Genomic DNA, 24,442 nt, shown 5'->3' with positions numbered 1-24,442 from the left:
CTTTTGTTGTTTTGTTCAGTTGCACGAATCTCGCTAAAACAAAAAAAAAAATCGAACAAAAAAACAGAAAGCCACCAAAGAAAAATTGGAATGGATGAGCACTGCGGAGTTTTATTATCCTGAAGAGGGAAGGTCATTATATATTGAGGGGGGGGGGGGCTGCTAAGTTGAATTTTTTTCTGGTTCAAAAATTGGGACGTTCCCCCAATCTAAAGCACAACTGGGGAGAAAAAAAATGAAATTCCAGACTTTTAGGAGGCTCGGAAATTGGTCAGAATACCTGTTCAAAAAGGAAAGGCCTCCCTTAAACCCTGTATCAAAAATTGAGGCCCTCCCCCAAATCGATGCTCCAAAAATAGCAACCCCCCCCCCGTAAAATAATGACCCTTCCCTAACATAAAGTGTATCATCAACAAGAAAAGAACAATAAAAATTAATGGGAAAACTACAAAGTAATCATTTTTTACTAAATGCCAAGGCAATTATAAACAGGTTTTCTTTTTTTGTTTTGCTTTTCCTTCTTTGCTGGATAAAAGGGTCCCGTCCTTTTTTTAGCTCGCTTGGCCAAATTCTTATTAGGATTTTACATTCCATTGTGGTGAATCCGCTAACAATTTTCTTTCTTTTTTATTATCATCCTAGAACTGTCTAGATTGGAAATGTCCAAATGACCCTTCCCTAACATAAAGTGTATCATCAACAAGAAAAGAACGATAGCAATTAATGGGAAAACTACAAAGTAATCATTTTTTCCTTTCAAAAAGGAATTGTTAGAAATGCCAAGGCAATCATATATGGAGTGATGTTTTTTGTTGTTGTTTTGTTTTGCTTTTCTTCTTTGCTGGATAAAAGAGCCCCGTCCTTATTTTTGCTCGCTTGGCCGAATTCGTATTAGGATATTACAGTCCATAGTGGTGAATCCGCCAACATTTTTCTTTCTTTTTTCCTAAAACTGTCTAGATTGGAAATGTCCATATGGCACTGTTTTATAGTATTTACTATGTCGCCATCTTGAGAGGATGGGGTACTAACGATTTTTTTAATCAGGGATTTCATGGACTTTGTGGGTTTTAGCCTATGGTCACGTGTGCCGAGCGAGAGGGACATAAACCCATCTAGCCTCGTCCTGGTGCGCTCCTCTAGAGGAGGATCTGGTGAAATGGCGGCAGTTCTATCCAAGTGACGTCAGTAGCCTGGGAGGTATCAAGATCAAGGCGCTGAGATGCGAATGAAATCGGTTACGATTGCAGCAAGAAGGCAGTGAATAAACATTTTTTCTTTTTTACACGTTTTTACCTCTATGGGGGTGATATAGAAGTATGTATATTACTACAACAAAGCATGGTTTCAACTAAGTGCTCCTTATGACTATTATTTATAATTGTATTCATTATATTATACAAAGAAGGTAAAATTTCTAATCAAATAGACTCATTTTTAAAGTTGAGGTCTTTCTATCAGAAATTTTTTAGCTGAGCTGTACAAGTAAATGAAAAAAAACTCTTTATTGAATTTTTTGTATTGTAAATCCTTTAGTTAATCTATGGCTACTATTAAAACATCAAAACAATGGAGACAATATATTCCAGTTTCAATGTGAATTTTAAAGCATTTTTATTGGAAACACCATTTCCAACTCAATGAAAAAAAAATACGCATGCAGTTAAAAAGTAATAAAAATAACCGTTGTTACTTTCTTATAAGAAATAAAACAAAAATTTAATTTATCAAGCACTCTATCAACAGTATCTATAGGGGATTGGAAAAGTTTTGACACCATTTCTTTTTTTTTTAACCCATTGACTCCTGGCTTTTTTGGAGCTGAATTTACAAAAAACAGACTGAAAACAGATACCTCCCCCCCTATTCTGAGTTTTATACAGCCCGTCAAACACAGCTGCACCTAGTCAGCGGTATCCAAGCTTTCCAACAGTGCTTTGCGGTCCCCACTTTTAATCCCTCGTCGTTGTGCTGAAGCCAGCACAAGTTGATGGTTGCTTGTATTTTTCATCAAAAATACAGCTATGAGCATATTAGGAGAGTGTCTCAGGACATCATGAAGTCTTTTGGGGCATAATTGAATGCTTTGCTTATGGATATTTGCAAGCAAAGGTGGATTCATGATGATTTTTTCTTGTTTGGCTTTGCCCGGATGAGAAAATAATTTTCTAATGAATCACCACAGCTCTCCTAAATGCTGTCTTTTCTGAAACCAAATTGATTGCAAAATTGTTTACACTGCTATACTGGGTCTGTATGACCTGGAATTGATTTGTTTGGCTTCGGGGTGAAAAGACTTCTAAAAAACCATCTGACTTTGGGGAGAGGAGTGTTGATTGGCCCTCCCCTCGTGAATTTTCCCCTGGATCTCCCAGAATACTTTGCAATACGTAAAGATATTTTCGTGGTTGTACAATCCTTCAAGGAATGGACATTGTGTTTTGAGGCCAAGGAAATGTACCTGGAGGATCAGAATAAAGGTATCTATTTGTGTCTTGAGCTGTGTTTGCTGATCTCTCTCCCTTGTGTGGTATTTTGAGCGTTTTATTGAGAGGGGTGATTCTGCTTTTCTCTCCTTGTTCGATTTGAGATTTGTCAAAGAACCTGTGCTATTATTTGGCTTAAGAGTAGATGCCAACACCTTGGTTGGATGCATATCTGCAAGACCATTTATCCCTTAGACTGATGCCTGAGCATCTTCATCTTGTTGTGTTTATTTTGAATTTATGAATTTTTTGGGTTGTGGGTACTTCCCAAAGCCGGTACAGGCCGGTTGAGGGGTCAATGTGTTTAACCACTGAACTTTAGAGCACGGAAAAGCCTGTTGCGAAATTCCTTAGAAAAAAGAAAATAAATAATCGGGTTAGCTAGACAATTGGCAAACGCAATTATGGAAAAACAATACCGAAAAACCAACTCTTCGTGGGCTGCAACGGTGATGTTAGCATTGACTGCTGTGTACAGGAACCAAGGAAGATATGGGACAATAAACGTAAAAATGATAGCGACGAACATTCGAGAATTCTTGAACCTCCAGGCATCGAACTTTAGGTTTGTACCGATCTCCTCGGGAGATACACGATTTCTCTTGTTGACGAATTTCGTTATGTGTATATTGACGATAGCGAGACCTATGCAAGGGAGTAAAAACTGCAATAGAATGAATGCAATAACTTGAGCCTTGGCGGTGGGGTCAGTGGTGTCGTATAAACATTTAAGATAGTAGTGATTTTCGCCAACTGCGGTTGAGGTTAGCTTGTAGGTTCCTGTTAAGACTAGAGTTGTTGCCAAACCAGCTACCCACGCCCCAACTATCAAACCCTTCACTACTCGCTTGGATGGGATATATAACGGGCGGAAAATACCAAGATATCGCTCTACAGAAATAACGATAAGATTGTTAATTGTGATAACTGGAAACGCAATGTGAAGCACTCTCACTACTGTACACATAAAGTCTGTCTTTACAAAGTCTACCCACAATTCGGAAGCATTATGAAGAGGTATAGTTATCACACTTGCGCACAGATCAGAGCAGGCGAGACTCATCACAAAGTAGGCGGTGTGTGAGCGATTGAAGGCTCGCTGTTCTCTCGAGCGCCTTGCTGTCGCTGTGAAGTAGATGATGATGGCGTTGCTTATGGCCGCTAGGACACCGATCGTACAAGATGTTATTGTAATTGTTATTTTTGTTCCTGTGTCTAGTGAGGTGAAGACGTAGGCTCGTCCTGCACTGAGATTCCCGCCATGCGTGGAATTGTCACGAGTAGAATCCATCTGGTGGGGGGAGAAAACAAACAGTTCTTTAGTTTTTCTTTCAAAAATTGGGAAACAAAAAACGCCAAAAAGTATCGTAATAACGAAATGTATAAAAATAGAATGAATAAACATAGTGACAACAACATTGTCGGTAAGACATCTTTTTTTATCTTTTTTATGTACGTTATGCTTTTTTCCGCAGTTACTCCAGTTGCCATATCTACTTGCTTATCTAAATATCCCATCGTGTTGGAAAATAAGGTTGAACGTGAGAACAGTATTAAACAAATTGTCCCAAACCGAAATGGGAGCTTATCGGGACACAACAATAGCTTTTAGCTAAAGAGCGGCCTTTCTTCTCGTTAATAAACTTTTGGAAATGCCTATTTGGCCTGACGTTTTTAACACAGATGCGAAAAAACAAGTACTTCTTTACTAGCCGATGAAGATATGTTTAGGAATCTGGCTTTAATATATTTTTTTGCCTCTTATTGCTAGTCAAACTAGCAAAAGCCTCGGAATCTGAATGGAAATCATCCATCGACCGTGATACTGTAAGTGAACCCTTGCAAAGCGTGCTTACCTTCAGACAGATATAGTGCTGCTGTTGTTTTTGTTTAAAAGCTTGTTTTTTTTGCTTGTCTTTAAGAGGGCTTTCTAAAAAAAATCGTTTGAATATCAAATAAAACGAAAAAACCTATACATTTTAATATACCATAACAAAGATTCAGAACGAAACGATAGCGACCCGTATAAAAAAAATGTGGCGGCAAATATTTCTGCAACACGAGCCTTGAAATTTTAAGGCGATGGGGAAGAGCCTGGAGTAAAGGTGTAAAAAGAGCGAGCAAAATGTGTGATTTAAGAAACTGACTTTCAGGCCCGAAAATCCTATAAAGATTGAACTTCCTTATTATAAACAAAAACCTTCTTTCACATATGAATAGAATGTTGTGAAATACAATGTTAAGGATATATGAATTTTTCGGCATTTATAGTAAAATACACAAAAATTAAATCTCATACGGGAGGAATAAAACATTTTTTGAGGCCCAAGATGATAATTCGCGGATGTTTTAAGAAACGACCGCCCAATGCTGTTCCCCATACCGGGATGATGTTGGATTCGCCTGTTAGACCAAAATAGACCACGACTGACAATAGTCCAGCATAAAATTTCGTTGACGGGAAATATAAGCCTCCCTGATATAATATCCTTACCTTTTTCTGGTATGAGGTTTGATCGCTGGTGAGGCTGGCAGGAGTGTTGCGACTTGTATTTGGGTTAAGCTTTTTATGCCAAATAAAACAAAGCACGGGATATGACGATAGTGTCCTCCAGTATCTCTCTACATAAGCCCTCCTTTTTTTTTTTTAAACACTGAAGTGTTATAGCGCTAGTGCTACAACCGCTCTTCTCATGCACCTATTTCAAACAAGGCTCACTCGGAAAATCCATGAGTCGTAGCACGCACTGCTCTGTGGGCCTCAAATAAATGAAAATATAAGCGTAAATAACAACAAATTCAAGTTTAAAATGCCGTAGCATTTGTTATGTGTCTTAACGTTCACACAGCTTTCCAACGAACCACCACGGGTTACTAAATAAAATAAAAGTAGATGACTAGATAAATGTTTCCCACCAGCCCTCGGACGGCGGGGACTGGTTTTAAGTAACAGTTCTCTGTTTAGGTATATTTGTTTACGTTATACGCCTTGCCCTAAGGTCGTCAATTTAAATTTATTACTTTTCATTTTTTTTCAATCCTCCCACCCTTTCTTTCTGTGGAGGCAACTTCATATTGCGTGCAAAAGAGCTTAGCCATATTTGTTCTTGTTGTTCTTGTTTGGAATGGTACCGAGATATCTTGCCGGCTAATTAATATGGTTTAGAAGGGATACAATGCTCACTTGATTACGATATTATTTCATTTCCTGCATTCTAGTACACCCTTTTTCGGTTTGTTGGCTTTTGAAAATTGCTTATCCATTTTTAGAGCAATGATGCTAGTTGAGTATTTTAATTCTCTACTGGGGCATGTGTTGATTTGCCTAGCTGTGAATGTTTCAAGGGATTTGATAGTCTCCTTCTAACAATCTAACTGTTCCTAAGTGTAAATATTATGTTTTCCTAGCGGGAAATGTGTTGGTTTCTAAAGTAGGGCAATTATATGTTTAAACTATTTTTCTGTTAACTCGAATTTTTTTACAATATCCTGCATTTAACTCACTAGATTGGGTTCATTTTGCCAACATTAGCCATGTTTCGGATAAGTTTTTCTTTTTACACACACTAACCCCTATAAATCCCACTATTTCCTTTATCAAGGCTTATCTAATGATGTTTCTATTTACATGGTACTCATCCACCTGCAGAAATTGTGTACATATATACAAAGTAATTTGTATTCAGTGACTAAATCTATAAATTATGCCCATGTCATTTTGAACGTCTTTATAAAACCGCTATAGAGAAATTGTTCAAATACTTACATAATCGCGTTCAAAAAACAGGCACACACAGGATTTATACCTAAAGGTTAATGTACAGTTATCGTTCATGTTTGATTAACATCAACGACCCAATGACTGTTTCCCTAAAGATCGTTACGCCCTTAATAGGTTTTTCGCAATTTTACTGAAATAATTGGAGTAAACACCGCGAGTATGTATAAATGCAACGATTAAAGGTGAATCAAGGTGCACTTCCTGGCACTTTCATATAGTGAATTTCTTCTTAATTACGCTAAATCGTCAGATTCGATTATCTTACTGACGTAGTTGACGTGCCCACTCGCTAGACCCGCCTTGGACGGACGTACACGCACCATTTGGGGCCTAATTTTAGATTATTTTTTACTCATGAACACATTTCTGCTATTTGTTGTTGTCGTTTTGCGTGCAGAAGTGTTAATCTATGTTTCGAGCAAGCTTAGTGTCGTAATCTTTTTTATTTAGTTATTTCTGCTGCTTTTTTGTTTGTTCCCCCGAAGTTCAAATTTCGTGCGTTAGCGGTCCATGGGCACTGAAATAAAGGCAGACGTTCCCGTTTCAAGGCTTTTCTTACGATTTGTTCACCCTTTGGCAACATCGCGGGAATTTCCTTTGTGAATCGTACAAATCTTCGATAAACTAAGGACACCAAAATACAGAAGGGCCGCATGCTCCCTTTTTTGATTTTATCAGGACGATAAACATGTTTTTATTTTTACTTGGCCTTATGCTAAAGTCAATACAATGCTTATACCAGTACGATTCCACCATTTCCTGACCTTAACTATTAGTTTTTTCTTTTGTACTAAGCTGTGTCTTGTGCTAGCTTAGAGTTTTCCATAGCAGGACGTTAGATGGTGTTGGTGTTTTCATAGTTTTCCCATATTGTAGCCCAGGATTAATTATTTTCTGCATTTTTTTTACTTTGTTTCTCATTTGAATTATTGACGATATTTTCAGAAGTGCATTAGCGGATTAGATTTATTATACGAAACACCTTTTAAATTTCCATTTAGTACTTTATTTACATTGATTTTGGATATCGATTTGAGTTGTTTTAAACTTTTTAAAAAAATTCCAGCCTTGCTAATGTCAATACTGTTATCCAGCATCTGTAGATATACCATGTATCATACTTTGTTTAAACTCTGAAGTAATGGCGATGGTGCTACTAGCGTTTTTTTCTTATATACCTATTTCAAACAAGGCTCACTCGGAGAATCCATGTAATGTGTCTTAACCCGCATTGCTCTATGGGCATTTAAAAAAAGTATGCGTAAATAAAAACATTTTTGTCTTTATGTCTCTTAACATTCCCATAGCTCTTAGAGACTAAAATTCAGTTCTTTATACATTACCCAAGATCAACTTCGGGTTACGACACAAGAATTCTCGCGTGTAACCTCATTTGGAATAGGTGTGTAAAAATAGAACCCCCCCCCCCCCCTTTGGAGGGGGAGGGTTAGTTTTTAGTAACAGTTTTTTGCTGAGGTACATTCGTCTACATTACGCCCTGCCCTAAGGTCGTCGTGCCTCTTTTTTTCTGTGGAGGCAACTTCACATTGCGTGCGAAAGAGCTTAGCCATATCTCGAGCGGGCTAGTGTTTCTAGTATCGAGTTGTCTGCCGGCTTATTAGAATAAATCAGAAGGGATACAGTGCTCACTTGATTACAATATTATTTCATTTCCTGCATTCGAGTACAAACTTTTTCGGTTTTAGCGTAAACAGCAAACATAGTGTTTTGTTCATTTTATTTCTCTAGTGGGGCATATGTTGATTTGCCCAGCATAAAATATTTCAAGAGATTCTATGGTCCCTCGTAATTTCCTGCACTTGAATTTTGCCTTATTTGCTTGCAAAGCTTCTAACATTCTAACTGTTCTCTTTTTATTGTTCTATGTGAAGTTTTCTAGCGGGAAATGTGTTGGTTTCTCAAGTAGTGCAATTGTATATAAATAATAATGCTGCTCAGTCAAATATTTCGCAATTTCTACATTTAGATAAATTAGTTCTTGTTCTGTTCTGGCCGCATATAGTAGGGCATGTCAAAATGAATGGTTGTTTCTGGTCGCCGTGTCCAGAATTTGTGCCGCATATGTAACTTTGTTATTTCATTTTTCATATTAATTCTTTCTTTGTAAAACCACTAGAATCATGTGAATTTTCAGTTTTTCGCTCTTTTATTACAAGAAATGGTAAAAGATAGACATCTAATCACCTGTTGTGTTTGGGAAAACTTTTTACTGTACTAGACTGAAGTACATTAGATGAATCATTTATTTATATATTTTCCTCCACGCGAAAAGCCTAATTTTGAAAGCAGTCAACTGAAAAAAAATAGAAAAAATAAAAAACCGCCTTCCGCCGAAAATATTTTTTTAATGTGCCGTAAGCCATGTGTTGAGCAAGTTTAGTTTTTCTTCTTTTCACAAAATAACCCCTATCGATCCCACAACTTCCTGCATCAAGACTCATCAAATGATGGTATAAGTAGAAAGACGACAGACGAGCTGTAAGAATACTAGATGGTCTGCGTAGGCGTGGTGTAGACAAGCTACAACTCAACACAAGGGTGAAAATTATGTTGTACGCTTATGTGAAACAGATTAGTTGCTATGAGTTGCTTTGAGTTATCTCTTAGTCGGAGCAAACGGAATTAAAGACGGATGGGGCTGGTATAAATATAATGTCGATCACGCTCGTTCCATTGATCTTTTTATTGCAATGCAACCCTCTGAGATAAAAGAGTCATCACGAGAAATCATACCTAAAACACTTGTCTTTAGCATCTTTAGGATCAGAAATCAGAATATGGTCAATTATTCTGTTGACAGTTTAGGCTTTTATTCAGTTATATTCATGATAGTATCAACACGGGAAGAGCATATTGTTGGCTATAGTAAAATAATGCGAGCTTCGATGATTGATTGAATCGAATTATACTAAACAAGAAGGAAATATAAGCATTGTTTAAATGTGCTGTTTATCAATGCTTTTTTTCAGCCAGCTTTCCGTAATTGCGGGTATTCTGTAGTCCTTATTCATTTCATCTTCTGAATTAATCTTGAAATTAAAATTAAAACTAGAGTGAAAGAAAATACTTACAAGGATGTCTTACTAATTGCTATATATTTTTATCTCATATATGTGCTTGCTCCGCTACTATTCTCGAATTTATTTATAATTTTACCTCATTCGATGGAAAAAGCATATGTGACAAAAAATCATGACTGTTTCCTAAAATGAATATCCGTTACGCCATCAAAAGGCCGCAATTCTACCGTAAAATACTTCGGTAAATACCGCGAGTATGTCGTCAACTTCTAAATGCAACGGATTAGAGTCGAATCAAGGTGCACTTCCTGGCGCTTACATAAAACTTAACTTTCATCTTAATTACGCTAAATCGCCAGATCCAATAATCTTACTGACGTAAACAGGTGAAATGCCCACTCGCTATATCCGCCTTGGACGGACATACAGTGCACGCACCATTTGCAGGGCCGTAGCCAGCAGCCAAAAATACTGTAAATGTATGAGACATTATCTAAAATACAGGAGAAAATGCCTTGAAAGGGCCTTTTGGGCCCCCTCCTGTTAAAATGCTGGCTACGCAGCTGATTTGGGGACGCATGCGCTGTAGAACTTGTTATCGTTTTCTTATCGTTTCTGCGTTTTCGTGGGGACGGGTCGTATCAAAATGAAAACGCTTCGTGTGGACGCGGATATTCTGGTACTATGTAGGTGACACGTGGTGTCACGGCGTTTCCGAGGATCAGGCTATTTTTAGACAAGCACACAAAAACGGGCCAATCAGTTACGTTGACGTTGGTCGCGCGCGAGTGACCTTAGGCTGCACGCGCAAATTGCAGTGAGGAAGAATATTTTTTATCCATCATCCATAGGTTTTGTTTGTCTACCACAAAAATTGCAAGCTAGAATTCAAAGTCGTAGTTAGGGTTGGATTCATATTGAAAAAGAGAGCAACAAAAGTCAAAGTACCGAAGAGAGAACATAGCTTTTTGTCTTAGACTGCGCGTGCAGTTAAGCTCAGCCAAAACGTCAACACAAAGATCGAATCTGATTGGCTCATCCGTGCGTCTAAAAATTGCCTGATCCTAGGAAACGCCGTGACACCATGTGACACCTATATAGTACCAGAACATGGGGAAGTTGATTGCACCTTCTTATGAGCCCCTGGAATGAACTAATAAAAGGCAATTCTCGTAGTCGGAGGCGGAGCACCATATTTGCATGGAAAGTGGTAGATTGTGCGATAATGTCCCCGTGGTCGCAAGGGGGTTTCTTATATTCAGAGGAATAACCCTGAACGTTTGTTTTGCTAGCTGCACAAGGCTTTTCTACGGTTTGGCCGCGCAAAAACACGCTTTTCTGAGGTGCGCGCAAAGGCCTCTGGGTATTTACAAACGCGGACGGCTGCAACAGTGCAAAGGAGACTATTCTGTCCCTGCCGCGAGAAACATTAATGATACGCTATCATTATTTCCACATAACAAGGATATTTGCTGTCATAGAATTTGTATTTTGCCCGTTTGTGGATCCCTGTGGTCATGTTATTTCTCTTACCGAGTCCTCCGCGGCAATTACGCAATTTCAAGATGGCCGCCGATATATGAAAACATATCGTAGGAGAAAGGGTAAATATCCCCTTTCCAAACCCTCGCAATGGCTGCAATAGATGACGCCTGGACTCGAATATTCGATGTATCCAATCCGCGAAAGTCTTACGCAGGGCACACGCTTTATCGAGTTGCCTCGAAGGTAAATTTACTTACATCTTGTGTTTGTTTCGCTTATCGAATCTCGATAATAATAATCCGAAGAATAACAAGGCGGAAATGGATAGACGCGCATTTGATCTCCTCGCCCTGCTGCGATCAGTCTATTAAAGTAGTAAAATAATGATAAGGTAGGTAATTATAGGGGCAGAGAATTCAATGCTTTTTTTTTCTATTCCCTCTACTACAGCTTCTATCCCAAAAGATTTTGAATGGAAATCTAATCTAACCAGGAAGTGAGAGGGAAATAAAAAAAGATGTGTTCGTGTGGTTATTGTCGATGAAATCGTCTTCTAAAAAGCAGATCAAAATCGTTTATGTCCCAAGTTCTTTTCACAGATGGAATTTCCATAATAATGCTTACTATGACCTTGTTAATCAAAAGATGAGACATGTTCCGTTGCACGGACTGCACAATGGCTTTTATCACCAGTAACTGGTGTGATTTAAATTATAGGTTTTTCCCAAGGATTTTCCAGAAGCAGTAACAGAGGTAGGGAACATTGTGTCCAGGGTAGCAAGAGTTTCACCCCCCCCCTCCTCCTGCACACATACACATGTTCACATACCTGGACTGACCCCCCTCCCCTACAGAAAAATAATCTCCTCACATTGTATGATTTTTTATTTTCAGCTTTATTGCCATTATTATACACTCTTTTTTATAAGAAACTTTTTTATAAGAACATCCAGCCTGATTTTTCACCAAATTTTAAGAACATGCTGAGGCTCAGATAGCAGAAATTTTTTCTTCTTTAGTCCTGATGCGTCTTAAAATGCAGAATTCAATTGTGCTTATAGTAACAACCTTATTATTGCTATTGATCATTAGTGTAATTCTCTTCCTAATAATTCATTGGGTATTATATTCTTATATACACTAAAATTTAAGAACATGGTTAAGAACATATTCAGCCTTAAAATGTCCCAAATAAAAACGGCCCAGCCTCAACTGAAAATTAGATGTTCTCATAAAAAAGAGTGTTATTTTTATATGATTTTGCAAAACATCACTTTTTCCTCACTCGATATAACATACAAAAGTAGAGTTATGTTCTCTCTTTTTAATTCATACTAGGAAGATAATTTAGGTCAAACTAGCTACCAACAGACATCTGTAGCTGGAGGTCCTTTGATTACAAAACAAACAATTTTAATTTTAATAATTGATTTTAAATATCTTAAACAATGTGAACCACTCAAGCCAATACAATTTCTAAGCTTTGTTTGTTCTGATGCTGAGATGGTAGACTTTGATTAAATTTGTTTCTTTTGTTTTGTATGTAAGTAGAGCGCTTCTAGAAATGTATTTTTTCTAGTAAGAATAAAGATTATTATCATTTTTATTATAAATTCAGCTTTTCTATTTTACAACAATTATTAATTTTCTCTATTGTTTCAGGTTGTGGTTTGGAAGCGTTACAGCGACTTTAAGAAGCTCCACAGAGAACTTCTTCACATTTATAACCAACAGAAACACTCCACAAGTTTTCCCACATTCCCAAAGGCCAAATTTTTTGGTAATAATTGTAACGTAATATTTAGCATTGAATAGCTCTAAGTCTGCAGTTTTGAGCCCTGGCCTGTAGGGCACTCATTGGCTAGCAAGAGAGTTTTAGTCAATTTACAGTGTAGTACCCAGCAAATTTAATGAGACACCTAGAAGAAAATGGTACAACATTCAGTATTTCATCTCAGTTACTGTGTCTTTTCTCAGGGCGTTTTGATGAGGGAGTCATTGAAGATCGGCGTCAACATGCTCGTGAGCTGCTCAAGTTTGTTGGAAATGTTTCTAGCCTGTTTACAAGTGCGCCATTTGTCAAGTTTTTTGAGGTACATCATACATTTGATGTAGTGTATACATTTATAAGTATTGTAAACATTTTAGGTATTATACACCTTTGAGGCACTATATACATTTGATGCACTGTACACATTTTTAGGTATTATATATATTTAAGGTTTCCTAGCAGAGCAAAAAAAATTAAGAATCTCAGCCTTCGGTTTTTCTCTGCTCTGAAACACTACAGAAACACATGCTTTGCAGGCTACCTCGAGGGCTGCATCTATAGTGGAAATGAGGAATGTTGAAAAAGGTATCCTATTTTTCTTTCTTACAGTGCAGTACTTAGAATGTGTAATAACTGACAAAAAGTATCAGTGTTTAGTTACAATACTCAAACAATTGATTGTGAACCATTTTAAAGTCCACAGAAGAAGGACTGTAAGGCATCAAGACTTTGATACCTTATAGGCTACCTGCTAATGAGCTTATGATAATTATTAGGTCTATTAGAATAGGAAACATACAAATACCGATACTGTGAAAATAATTAAGTATACAGGTAACTAAATAAACGTTACTTTAGTTCTATTGAATGGAAGTCTGCTGGTGTCTATGCAAAACATTCAAGAGTTATTACAATTAAGGGTGATATTGTGTGTTCAACATACTCACCTTTGTTTTTGATATTATTAGGGTGGCATCCCCAAAAGCCCCTCTTCCAGGACACCAAGTTTGTCGGGTAGTGATTGTACTCCAGAAGTGGAACCAGAAAACAGTGCTGTGCCTACCCCCAAAGAGGAGAAGAAAGCAGAAGGTATGTTGCAATTTTTTCAGGCTAAAAAGGGATGTTCTCAAACAAAATTTCCTGCATGTTCAGTTAATTGCCAATACCTTTACAAAAGATAAGAATAATACTGCGGTCTGTGTGTTTCAAAATTCGGAATCCCCAAATATTGAATACGATTGATATGAAGACTGACCGACACATCATTATCTTAATTTATAGTGAAAAGTGAAAAATAATTCATGACATTCAATTGTTAAAACACGTTTGCTTTATGACTCTGCCCTGTTATGGTGGTAGCCATTCTTCTGAACCCATAGTGTAGAGGCAAATGAAACGAGGTGCGAGAACCAGGCAACCCCTCTTTGGAATATCTCTAGCTCAGCATATAACAAGACAACTGCTCGCTTCGATTCGTACTGTAGACTAACTTTATTCTTTATTTCAGATAATTATATAGTATACACCTTTGACCTTATATGGCATAACAATCACTTGTCACGCAATCATTACATACATAATCAATTACATCATCACTAGTGTTAATCCTATAAATATCTTAATGCTAATACACTACATCCCTCCCCTTTTTGCTTATGGAATGTAGGACTTAAATGAATAACCTAAATCAACTACAAATATAAAAGTAATCACAACAACTAGGGAAAATCAAATAATGCGTAACCATGCACGTGAGCTCATGATAATCAATCACTTAAATAATACATAGAAAATCTACTGATACACGAGATAGTCGTTCAACCGTGCTGGAGGCTGGCGGGCTCGAACACTTGTGCGTATCGAAGGCGGTTCGGGAGGTTGGTCTACAAGAGGGTTGCTTTCTATAGGGTCTTGGATTAATTCCGGGTTACCCTGGTTCTCCTTACTTACCTCCTCACTGGTTGCCTCTGGCACTTTCTTAGCGCATTGAACGTTTCGCCTTAGCGTGCCTCCAGTCTCACTTTCGCAAACAATATCAGAACCATTCTTACTTACCACTTTGTACTTTTCTGGTCTGAAGTTTGGCTCTAACTTTCCTTGTTGTTCATTCCTCATTAACACTGTATCTCCCTCTTTAATCTCACTCTCTTTAGCCTTCTTGTCGGCATGCTTCTTCAGCTTTAGCTTGTATTCTCTATCCCTGTCTCTAGCTAATTCAGGATCACTAGCTGTAAAGTCTAGCTGGGGAAGCTTTGTGCGCATTTCTCGCCCAAACATCAACGAAAATGGGATACACCCTGTTCCCGTGTGTGGCGTAGATCGGTATGCCGCAACAAACTTCCTAAACTCTCTCTGCAGGTCTGCCTTCTCCTGAGTAGCTATCTTTAACACCTTCAATATCGACCGGTTAGTTCTCTCTACCAAACCGTTTGCCTGGGGCCAAAGTGGAGTCGTAGAAAGCCATTTCACCCCACCTGCCCTGAGAAATGTCTGGAACTCACCTGAGATAAATTGCGGACCGTTATCCGTCCTCAACACTTCTGGATACCCATACCTAGCAAATGTTGCATCTAAGAATTCGATAATGTTCTCTGCCTTAGTCGATCTCAACATAGCTGCCTCAAAATATCGACTGAAATAATCGATGATGACAATCACATACCTACCATCGGGGAGCAGTCCAAGAAGATCCGTACTACAAAATTGCCATGGTCCTTTAGGCATTTCGGTCGTAACGATAGGTACCGGTGGATCATAGCTCGACACTAGCTGACATAACTCACATGATTTGCACATAGACTCAACATCCTTGTCCATGCCTAACCACCATACCTTACTTCGAAGCCTCTGCTTACACTTGACAATTCCTTGATGACCCTCGTGTGCTAATTTTAACACGCGATCTCGTAGGTCTGAGGGTATGAAAATCCGATTTCCACGCAAAATCACACCATCGCACTCACTCAACTCTCCTCTCACTGACTTCACACTTGCTGCACACTTGTAACACTTACCTGTTTTCAAAGCTTCCTTCATGTTTTCGACACTAGCGCAGTTATCTGAACTGGTTTTAATCTCTTCCCATGACATTGCAATCGGTATAGCTTCCCTCACTACCGCTGCAATATAATCTCCTGTGTCATCCACTTTAGTGCTTTCTCTGGGACCTCTACTTAACCTAGACATCGGGTCTGCGATGTTAGACTCACCTGGCTTGTACTGTAGCTCAAAGTCAAATGGCTCTAACCTCAAGCTCCATCTCTCTAGCCTAGGCGTTGATTTGGAATTCGCGTTGTTAAACACGTGAGTGAGCGGCTTGTGATCTGTTATGAGTTTGAACTTTGTACCTAATAAATACATCTGGAAGTGTTCACAAGCCCATACTAATGACAGTGCTTCGCGTTCTGTCTGAGAATATCTCTTTTCCACATCTGTTAGACTTCTATGCCCATACGCTACTACTCGGTTCTCACCTGCTTTTCTCTGGACTAAGACAGCTCCTAATCCCACTGGACTCGCATCAGCGATCACGGTCGTTTCGCTCTCTCTATCAAAATATGCTAACGTCTCACTAGCACTCATCAGCCTTTTGATGTCGCGAAAACTATCTTCCTGTTTCTGGGTCCATTCAAATGGAACCGATTGGCGCGTTAATGCTCTAAGTGGAGCGGACAGGGTGGCTAGATCCGGAATGTAACGACCGACATACTGTACCAGACCTAGGAATCCCCTTAATTCTGACACATTCATTGGGGCCCGGGCGTTTACTATTGCCTCGACCTTACCTGGGTCGGCTGATACCCCGTTGTCAGAGATAACATGCCCTAAAAACGTGATCGAACTTAATCCGAACTGACACTTACCTGGATTGAGTGTCAACCCGCTTTCCGACAAACGTGACATAACACTCAATAAACGCTCTTTGTGTTGGCGTTCGTCTTTACCGAAAACAACAATATCCAGGGGTGGATCCAGGTTTTTGAGTGAGTAGTTTCCACCGAAACACCAACAATAGGGGTGTTTGGGGGCATGCTCCCCCAAGAAAATTTGAAATTTCAAGCTCTATAAATGCCATTTTCTGCATTTTCAGAAAAGTTAATTACCCCAAAAAGAACAAAAAAACATGCTATCATAAAGGCAAAAAAAGTTTTATTTTGTTGAAGGTGGTACATGGAACACCTTGCTCTACAAAAAGTTTCTGGTATCCAAACCGGTGCCACTGGTCTATGTCCAATATAGCTGCCTACTAACTGTCTTTGAGCAGGAGAAGGAAAAATGGTACTTATAGATGGCAAGCCTGTGGTTGGTCCTTGGTCCAGGAGTTTTCAAGATAATAAGAAAAAAAAAATCCAATATTAATATCATATGTCATATACAAAAGATATGTACAAATTATAGACAATATAATTTGAATAAAAACTCCCCTTTTTCATCCTTGGGGACTGCAGTAACTGGAGCTCTGGAGAAAAATACAACATTAATATCAAGTTATAAAAAAGAAAAATACTAAATAATTATAAAATAAATATATAATTTGAAAAATACTCCCCTTTTTTATCATTTGAAACTGCAGCTTCTGGAGCACAGGGAAATGTTTGTAAACCATTTGAGCTTTACATGAAATCCCAGTGTCAATAGAAAAATTGAAATAATCACTAAATAAAAAAAACATCTAGAAATAACTTTTTAAGAAAGTTATACAGGCACCAGTTTGAGTTTCTGTAGCTGTTATCCATCAGTTTAAGGGTAAGACCCAGATGGAACATAACTCACAAGCCCTCTAGAAACAGATGGTGCAAAAATTTAAGTTAATATGTTTGCCATTCTCATTCTCCTAGGGTGCAATTGAGCAAATAAATCTATTATTCTGTCCAGGTCTAAATCCATGTCTTTGTGGGTATACATTAGTGCCAGCCCATTTAATCTGTCCTCAGTCATTGTGCTTCTCAAATAGGTTTTAAGATTTCGAAGGGATGAAATGGATCTCTCACAAGAAGCAGATGAAATTGGAAGTGTGATCAGGATCTTTAACATGAAATAAATATTGACATATGCATCTGTCAATATCCTCCAGTGTAGCCTAAGAGTGTCTGGAATCACTTCTCCTCTGTTATCCCTCCCCTTTCATAATCTCTCCCATAATAAAAGCTCTGCCTGTAAACCTATATAATTTGGCATGTCCTGTCTGTAATAGTTACAAAATTCTAAAACATTAGGCTTCCAGTCATCAGTAGCAATCAAAACAGAGGGTATGATCGAAATACCTTTGTAGCAGATAAATACATCATCCTTGAATCTAGAATCGAGCTGCTCGAGTACATGGTCTAGGAAAACTCTGGTCAGATTTATCTTGTTAATAGTCTTTAGGATTTGAAGCAGGAGCATTGGGTCTATGTGTCTGTCTCTGAGCTACCCTTGGCATATCTGGTTGTACATCTACTTGTCTTGCGATAGTCACTGCATCCTGTTACAGTTCATGGTGTGTGGCATCAATGTCATTGCTCATTTCTGTGAGAACTGATATCAGAAGAGCAAGTTCTTCTTTAGCTTTCAGGATATCCATAGCTTTACTTTGCAGCTTCACTGTAAGTCGCTTAGTTAGTGCCAAAATATGTCTGACAATAACAATAGCAACAATAAAGGAAAAGTTGATAGCATTAAGTAATGATTGGGAATCTTGTCTGCTGGTAGGATTCCAGTTGGTATTTTCATGCTTGTGTCTGTTCATTGAGATATCTTCTAGTGTAGCTGTGACTGGATGGGAAGCTCAACTATTCGGTCCATAGCATCTATCCTTTCAATCCATCGGGTGCGGCATACATTAATTAAAGCAGTGTGTTTTTTGTTTTTGTTTTTGTTTTTTTGCAAAAGTTCTATGATCTTGAATTCTAAATGTTCTTGTCGCTTGGGAGAGTTGTCAAAAAATTAAAAAAGCTTTCGCACAACATCCATCATGTTTCTGACATTTGGTATTTGGCAGGTATTGGCAATACACAAATTCAGCTGGTGATTCATGCAATGGACAAAAATTGCCTTCTCATGTTCTGCTCTGATTAACGAGGAGGCTCCATTAAGTCGTCCAGCCATATTGCCAGCGCCATCATAACATTGGCCACGACAGTCTTCCATCAACAATACTAAGTCTACTACAGCTGCAGTTATAAGGTCTTTGATGGCCTCTCCTGTTGTTCCCTCCTTACAAATATAAAATCCAATAAATTCTTCTCTGAAGTTTTTGGTTGAGTCGAGAAATCTAATCACAACAGAAAGATTTTCTTTGTTTGCTATATCAGCCGCTTCATCTGCCATTACAGAAAAATATTTACTATCCCTCATTTCTTGAGATAAATTATTTAAAATATGAGCACCAACAGTTGATATCATTTGATTCTGGATGGTCTTTGAAATGGATGTGGCATTTCTTGGTGCATTTTCTAGGTGCTGCTCCAGTATTTGGTCACCACTATCTACCCGGAATTCAAGCAGTGCCTGGAAATTACCAGCTAGGGCAGCATTAGTGGGGTCACTATCCCTCAAGCCCCTGAGTGGGATATTGTTTTTCCCACAGAAAATAATTGTTTTAAAAAGGGACCTAAGGATCTCACGGTTTCTAGCAATTTGCTGTTGAACGATGTTGTTTAACTGCAGATTTATCGGGACAGCGTCTGTTCGCATCATTTTCTTAAATTCTTCTATAGCAATCATAGAAAATTTGTGAATTTCACAATTTCATTGCGCGTGTTTTGTAAAGCGCGAAGCGGCCGAAGTCCAATTTGTAAGAGGAGACTTCAATAATTTGTCTAACATACTAGCGTTTCGCCCACACTGAACTCCGAAACAAACACAAGCTAATCAAAACACTCCATTGTAATATTTAGAGTAGGCTAGCCATGGATATTTCTTTAGCCAGTTTAAAACAAACTTGCGAGATTTTCCATTCTCTATTGACACTGGGAAATCGAAAAGCTCACCTGGTTTCCATACATTTTCGATGAATTTCAACTTGTCCTGAGGCGAATAGCTGGCGATCTTGTCGAAGACTAAGCCAATGTCGTAGGGAGAACAATCCTCCTTCCGACAGACAGGAGCACGAGCCATAAAGAGTAAAAACTAGTGCAATTTGTTAACTAATTCCTTCGTAAACTCCGATGCAAGTACTGAGACTCTAGTGAAGGCAAACGAAAGAAGACCGTTGGGGGAGGCACAGACCCTTTTATACTTTTGTCGATAGTTTCCGCGGTGGTTTCCAAGTGAGTTAGCCAATCAAAAATGGTTTTGAGTGAGTTCCAACACAATGAAAAAAAATCCAGCCAATCGCGCGAGGTTTTGAGTGTGTTCCAGGGCTAACTATAATAACACCTCACCCACCCCCTCGCTTGCAAATTGGTGACAATATTTTCCGATCTTATCCGACGGATTTCCGAAGGTTCCCGAAAAGTAATCGAAGCTCAAATCCAAAGCTCGTGATCCAGGGCGCTCCGTGAAGTCGCATAAGAATAATAAAGACGATAAGGCATCTTTTTACGTGTTTAATTTAATTAAAAACCAAAAATACAGGAAATTGAATGATTTCCACAGACAAGCCAATAGTTTCTAGGGATATCGGAGTATTTTTTAAAAAGCCATTTAAGTTCAAAATAACTTGGTCTGAAAAACTTTGAGTGTGTTCCGGAACTCACGTAAACTACCCTGGATCCACCCCTGATATCGTCAGCTAAGTTTAACACTCCAGGTAACCCTGCAAGAACCTTCTGAATTGTGTACTGAAACAACTCAGGAGCGCATGAAATCCCCATACCAAGCCTTTTCATTCTGAATAAACCCACATGAGTAACAAAGGTCGTGATTTCGCGAGATTCTTTGTCCAACTCTAGCTGAAAAAATCCTTGCTTTAAATCTAACTTAGAAAATACCTTGGACCCGTTCAATGCTGCTAGCATTTCCTGCATAGTGGGAATGGGGTACCTCTCCCGAATTATTGCTTCATTGACCTTCCTGAAGTCAATACACATTCGCAAATCACCGTCCGATTTGGGAACTACAACAATAGGGCTTACCCAACGTGAACCAACCCCCTCTACCGACTCTATGATATCTTCGGCTTCCAGCCTTTCCAGCAAAGTTGCCACTTTATCTCGGTATCCGAAAGGCAATCTGCGCACCGGTTGCGCTACAGGCTCACGATCAGGGTCTACATGTATCTTAACCTTATTACCCTTAAGTTTACCCACCCCATCGAAACACTGAGTAAACTTCGACTTAATTTCCGTCTCTAGACTGGCGTGACACTTTTGACCTGTGACGGAATTGACATGAAGTAATCGTAACTCATTAGCGGTTTTGTTACTTATCAAATTGTTGACAGATGCTTTTCCATTAAACACGTAAAAAATAGCGAGAGCTTTGTTATCATTTACAGTAATTTCCGCTTCAAACTCTCCTTTCAATTTCAAAGGCACCGATTGCCCAAAAGCAAATAACTTTTTGGTAGTCTTCCTAAGTACCACATCACGTTTGATCTTATTATACAATTGATTAGAAACTATGTTAGCGGCAGCTCCTTAATCAATGATAAAATTAAATACCATACCCCTAATCTCTGCCTGGCACGTGGGCGCTTCCTTTACGTTTCTAACCTCTACGGAAAACAAATGTGTTACCGCCTTTTCCTGTTTGGTATCGGCGTGCTCATCGGTGATCTGGTTCGCACGGCCTCCACGTCGCGAACGGCTGCCGTTCCTAACGCGTGACGACTGGGAGTTATTTTCTGGTCTTACTAGCCGGCAGAATTTGCTCTTCGCAAAATGTCCGACGACGCCACAACTTGCAACTCTTATCACGGGCAACATGCCCTCTCTTCCCGCAACGGAAGCACACAACCGCATTTCCCTTTGAGATCGCCGACACGGAGACGGGTGTGTCGCTCTGGCCCTCACGTCCGCTTTTTGCATCAAGCAAAAGGAATGCGCTTGCCTCTTGTACGGCCTCCGAGAGTTTTAACGAACTCCCCTTTTGGAGAAGTTTTCGTTCAATCCCTGGGTGGTTTATCCCAGAGATAAACTGTTCCACCAGATTCTCGTTAAGAATTTCTCCGGTAAACTCACAATACCGTACCGCGTTACGTAGTCGCACCTCGAAATCAGCTACGCTCTCCTTCTCGTCTCTTCTAAGAGCCCGAAACTTTGCTCTTTCTAAACGAGTGTTCCTCACAGAACCATAGTGCTCGATTAGTCTCCCTTTGAGCGTGTCGTACGCCACTTCTTTTGGAACCTCGGGAGCCACCAGGTCTCTCAACGTTTGGTACTGACCTGCCGCCAGACCACACAGCAACAGAGGGACTCTACTCTCTGTGCGAGTCTTCATCAGCTCGAAGTAGCACTCTAAGCGCTCGATATACCCTTCGATGTCCCCCACCCCTGTATAGGTCGGGACCGGAATGCTCTGAACCATCTGTTGAGCCATCTCATAAAATTTCTCGTCAGATCCTCGTCGCCAATTTGGAATATCTCTAGCTCAGCATATAACAAGACAACTGCTCACTTCGATTCGTACTGTAGACTAACTTTATTCTTTAATTCAGATAATTATATAGTATACACCTTTGACCTTATATGGCATAACAATCACTTGTCACGCAATCATTACATACATAATCAATTACATCATCACTAGTGTTAATCCTATAAATATCTTAATGCTAATACACTACACCCCCCAGCCTTTTTTTGCCTTATTCTCGGGCCTTGTTACGCTGATCTTGATGCCCTTGGTTGAGGATGGGTGGTAGCTTGAACAAATAATAACGAAACCCTTTTGTTTTTTTTACATGCAGGTACGCAGTATTTGATTTTCTGATAGCTGGATCTAGTGCTCGGCCCTCTGGTTTATCTCTTGATTTATTGTATTTACTTCATTCTCACCTTACATCCTTCCCATTTCCAGATAAAGACCTACTTGAGGTCGGGGGAGTATGGCTTTGCAAGCAGCCCTCAATGGTCGAGGGCCTGGACATGGCAGGTACTGGGGAAGACCAAGCAGGCGACAATAGACGGCCGGAAACCCCTGACACAGACCTCCAGGGTACAGCACTAGAAGTACCCATCGAGGTACAGACAATGATCACTAGGACTACTGATACAGACATGGCTGAGGGTGACCTCAACTCCGGAATTCCTGCTGAGGAGGATATGGCAGATAGTGACAGCTGTGGATCTGACGATACAGGGAGTTCTGCATCTGAGCCAACACCACAGTGGTTGCAGCGTGCCATTTCGCTTTGCAGCGAGGGGGAAGATATTGAGGTGCTTGCGGCTGCAGCTGATGAAGACGAGCTGTTTGGAGAGTTGGAGTACCCAAAGGCTTTCTCGGATGTAGAGGAAGATGATCTTGGCAGTCCTCTTCATCTCAGTTATAAAATTCACGACTCCAGTTCAGAGAATTTCGCTGACATATCTCAGGATGACCTAGATAATTCCATTTTATCAAATGGGTCAGATGAAGCCCTGCACAAAGATGGAAAGTCAGGATCCCAACAATCTCAGACTAAAATTTCAAGTGAGGAAAAATTCCAGGGACAAACTAAATTAACCAAGAATAACTCTAGAAATGGACATTCAGAAGATACAGAACTATCTGTTATGAATCGTCCTGATACGATACCTCCTTCAAAAAGTGATACAGATTTAAACTCCTATTCGAAGGATGCACACTCTTCATTAGAGTCAGACAGAGTCAGTACTCCCCCAGAAGGGAAGTCGTGTGTCATAACTACTCATGATATTGCGGAGATGACCAGCAATGGTGAATCCGATTATTTGTTTGTTGCTGCACATACAATACGTAAAGCTTTGGATTGTGAAGTGAATGGGAGGTATGAGGAAGCCTTCAATCTCTACAGGGCTTGTGTCAGCCTGTTGCTGAGTGGTGTGCAAGGTCAGTAAAGATTATGCTATTGTGAGACATCATGATACAGGCCCGTAGCCAGGATTTTGAGCGGGGTGGTTCGTTTTTCCATTTGAGCGGACCAAATTTCCTGTATACCCATCTCCTCGCCTTATTTACATTAGGCAATCAATACTTCAAATAAATTCAAACTTGCAATTAGTATGTTCTTGATAGGGTGCTTTTTAACATATAGTGATAATAAAATAAAGATAATTATTATAAAAATATTTCTATAGTCATTTTAAAGACATATTGATGTGCATGGTATATCCAGCAAAAGTTTGTATATATTTTTGTTTACTCTGAGCGGACCTTCAAGCCGGGTGGGGTGGGGGGTGGGAGGTTCGTCCAAACTCCCCCTTGCTACGGGCCTGCGATAGTGTGAGATCATGATTAGTTTGATTAAATTGTAAGAGCCCTTTTTAAAACCATCGTTCTCATATACGTTGTTAGGGGAGCAAGATGTAAAACGTCGTGATGCAGTTCGTCGTAAGACCGCTCAGTATCTACTGAAAGCTGAAGCCTTGTATACGGCATATGTACATGACTTACAGAAGGTATGTAGTCAACACCACACACTAAACATTCAAAGAAGGTAGTAGTCAACACCACACACTAAACATTCACAGTAGGTAGTAGTCAACACCACACACTAAACATTCACAGTAGGTAGTAGTCAACACCACACACTAAACATTCACAGTAGGTAGTAGTCAACACCACACACTAAACATTCACAGTAGGTATGTAGTCAACATCACACACTAAACATTCAAAGAAGGTAGTAGTCAACACCACACACTAAACATTCACAGTAGGTATGTAGTCAACACCACACACTAAACATTCACAGTAGGTAGTAGTCAACACCACACACTAAACATTCACAGTAGGTATGTAGTCAACACCACACACTAAACATTCACAGAAGGTA

General features: G+C 39.4%; 2 protein-coding genes across 2 annotated transcripts in view; one reads left to right on the top strand and one right to left on the bottom strand.

Moving 5' to 3' along the window:
- The first annotated feature begins 10,724 nt into the window (after positions 1 to 10,724).
- Positions 10,725 to 24,442, top strand: part of LOC5503260 (ribosomal protein S6 kinase delta-1) — a 37,579-nt gene continuing 23,861 nt past the window's right edge. Inside the window, exons 1-7 of the mRNA XM_048729961.1 lie at positions 10,725 to 11,036; positions 11,511 to 11,546; positions 12,456 to 12,573; positions 12,771 to 12,886; positions 13,533 to 13,653; positions 22,507 to 23,496; positions 23,962 to 24,065. Coding sequence (XP_048585918.1) covers positions 10,941 to 11,036; positions 11,511 to 11,546; positions 12,456 to 12,573; positions 12,771 to 12,886; positions 13,533 to 13,653; positions 22,507 to 23,496; positions 23,962 to 24,065 — 1,581 coding nt within the window. The 5' untranslated portion in view covers positions 10,725 to 10,940. The remainder of the gene's footprint in view (positions 11,037 to 11,510; positions 11,547 to 12,455; positions 12,574 to 12,770; positions 12,887 to 13,532; positions 13,654 to 22,506; positions 23,497 to 23,961; positions 24,066 to 24,442) is intronic.
- LOC125568245 (52 kDa repressor of the inhibitor of the protein kinase-like) lies at positions 18,430 to 19,662 on the bottom strand. The gene is made up of 2 exons (XM_048729964.1): positions 19,536 to 19,662; positions 18,430 to 18,866 (listed from the first exon to the last, which is right to left on the bottom strand). Exons 1-2 carry the CDS (start codon positions 19,660 to 19,662, stop codon positions 18,490 to 18,492), a joined length of 504 nt encoding a protein of 167 aa, XP_048585921.1. The 3' UTR covers positions 18,430 to 18,489.

This window comes from Nematostella vectensis, chromosome 7 (assembly GCF_932526225.1).
Source record: "Nematostella vectensis chromosome 7, jaNemVect1.1, whole genome shotgun sequence".
NCBI lineage: Eukaryota > Metazoa > Cnidaria > Anthozoa > Actiniaria > Edwardsiidae > Nematostella > Nematostella vectensis.
This window is presented reverse-complemented; position numbering and strand designations above follow the sequence as displayed.

Excerpts from the sequence above, each read along its gene's own strand:
- LOC125568245 (XM_048729964.1), bottom strand. The coding sequence starts at position 19,662 with ATGGCTCGTGCTCCTGTCTGTCGGAAGGAGGATTGTTCTCCCTACGAC. Across the intron at positions 18,867-19,535 it reads CGAAAATGTATGGAAACCAG|ATGAAGCGGCTGATATAGCA; the intron begins GTGAGCTTTTCG and ends CTGTAATGGCAG.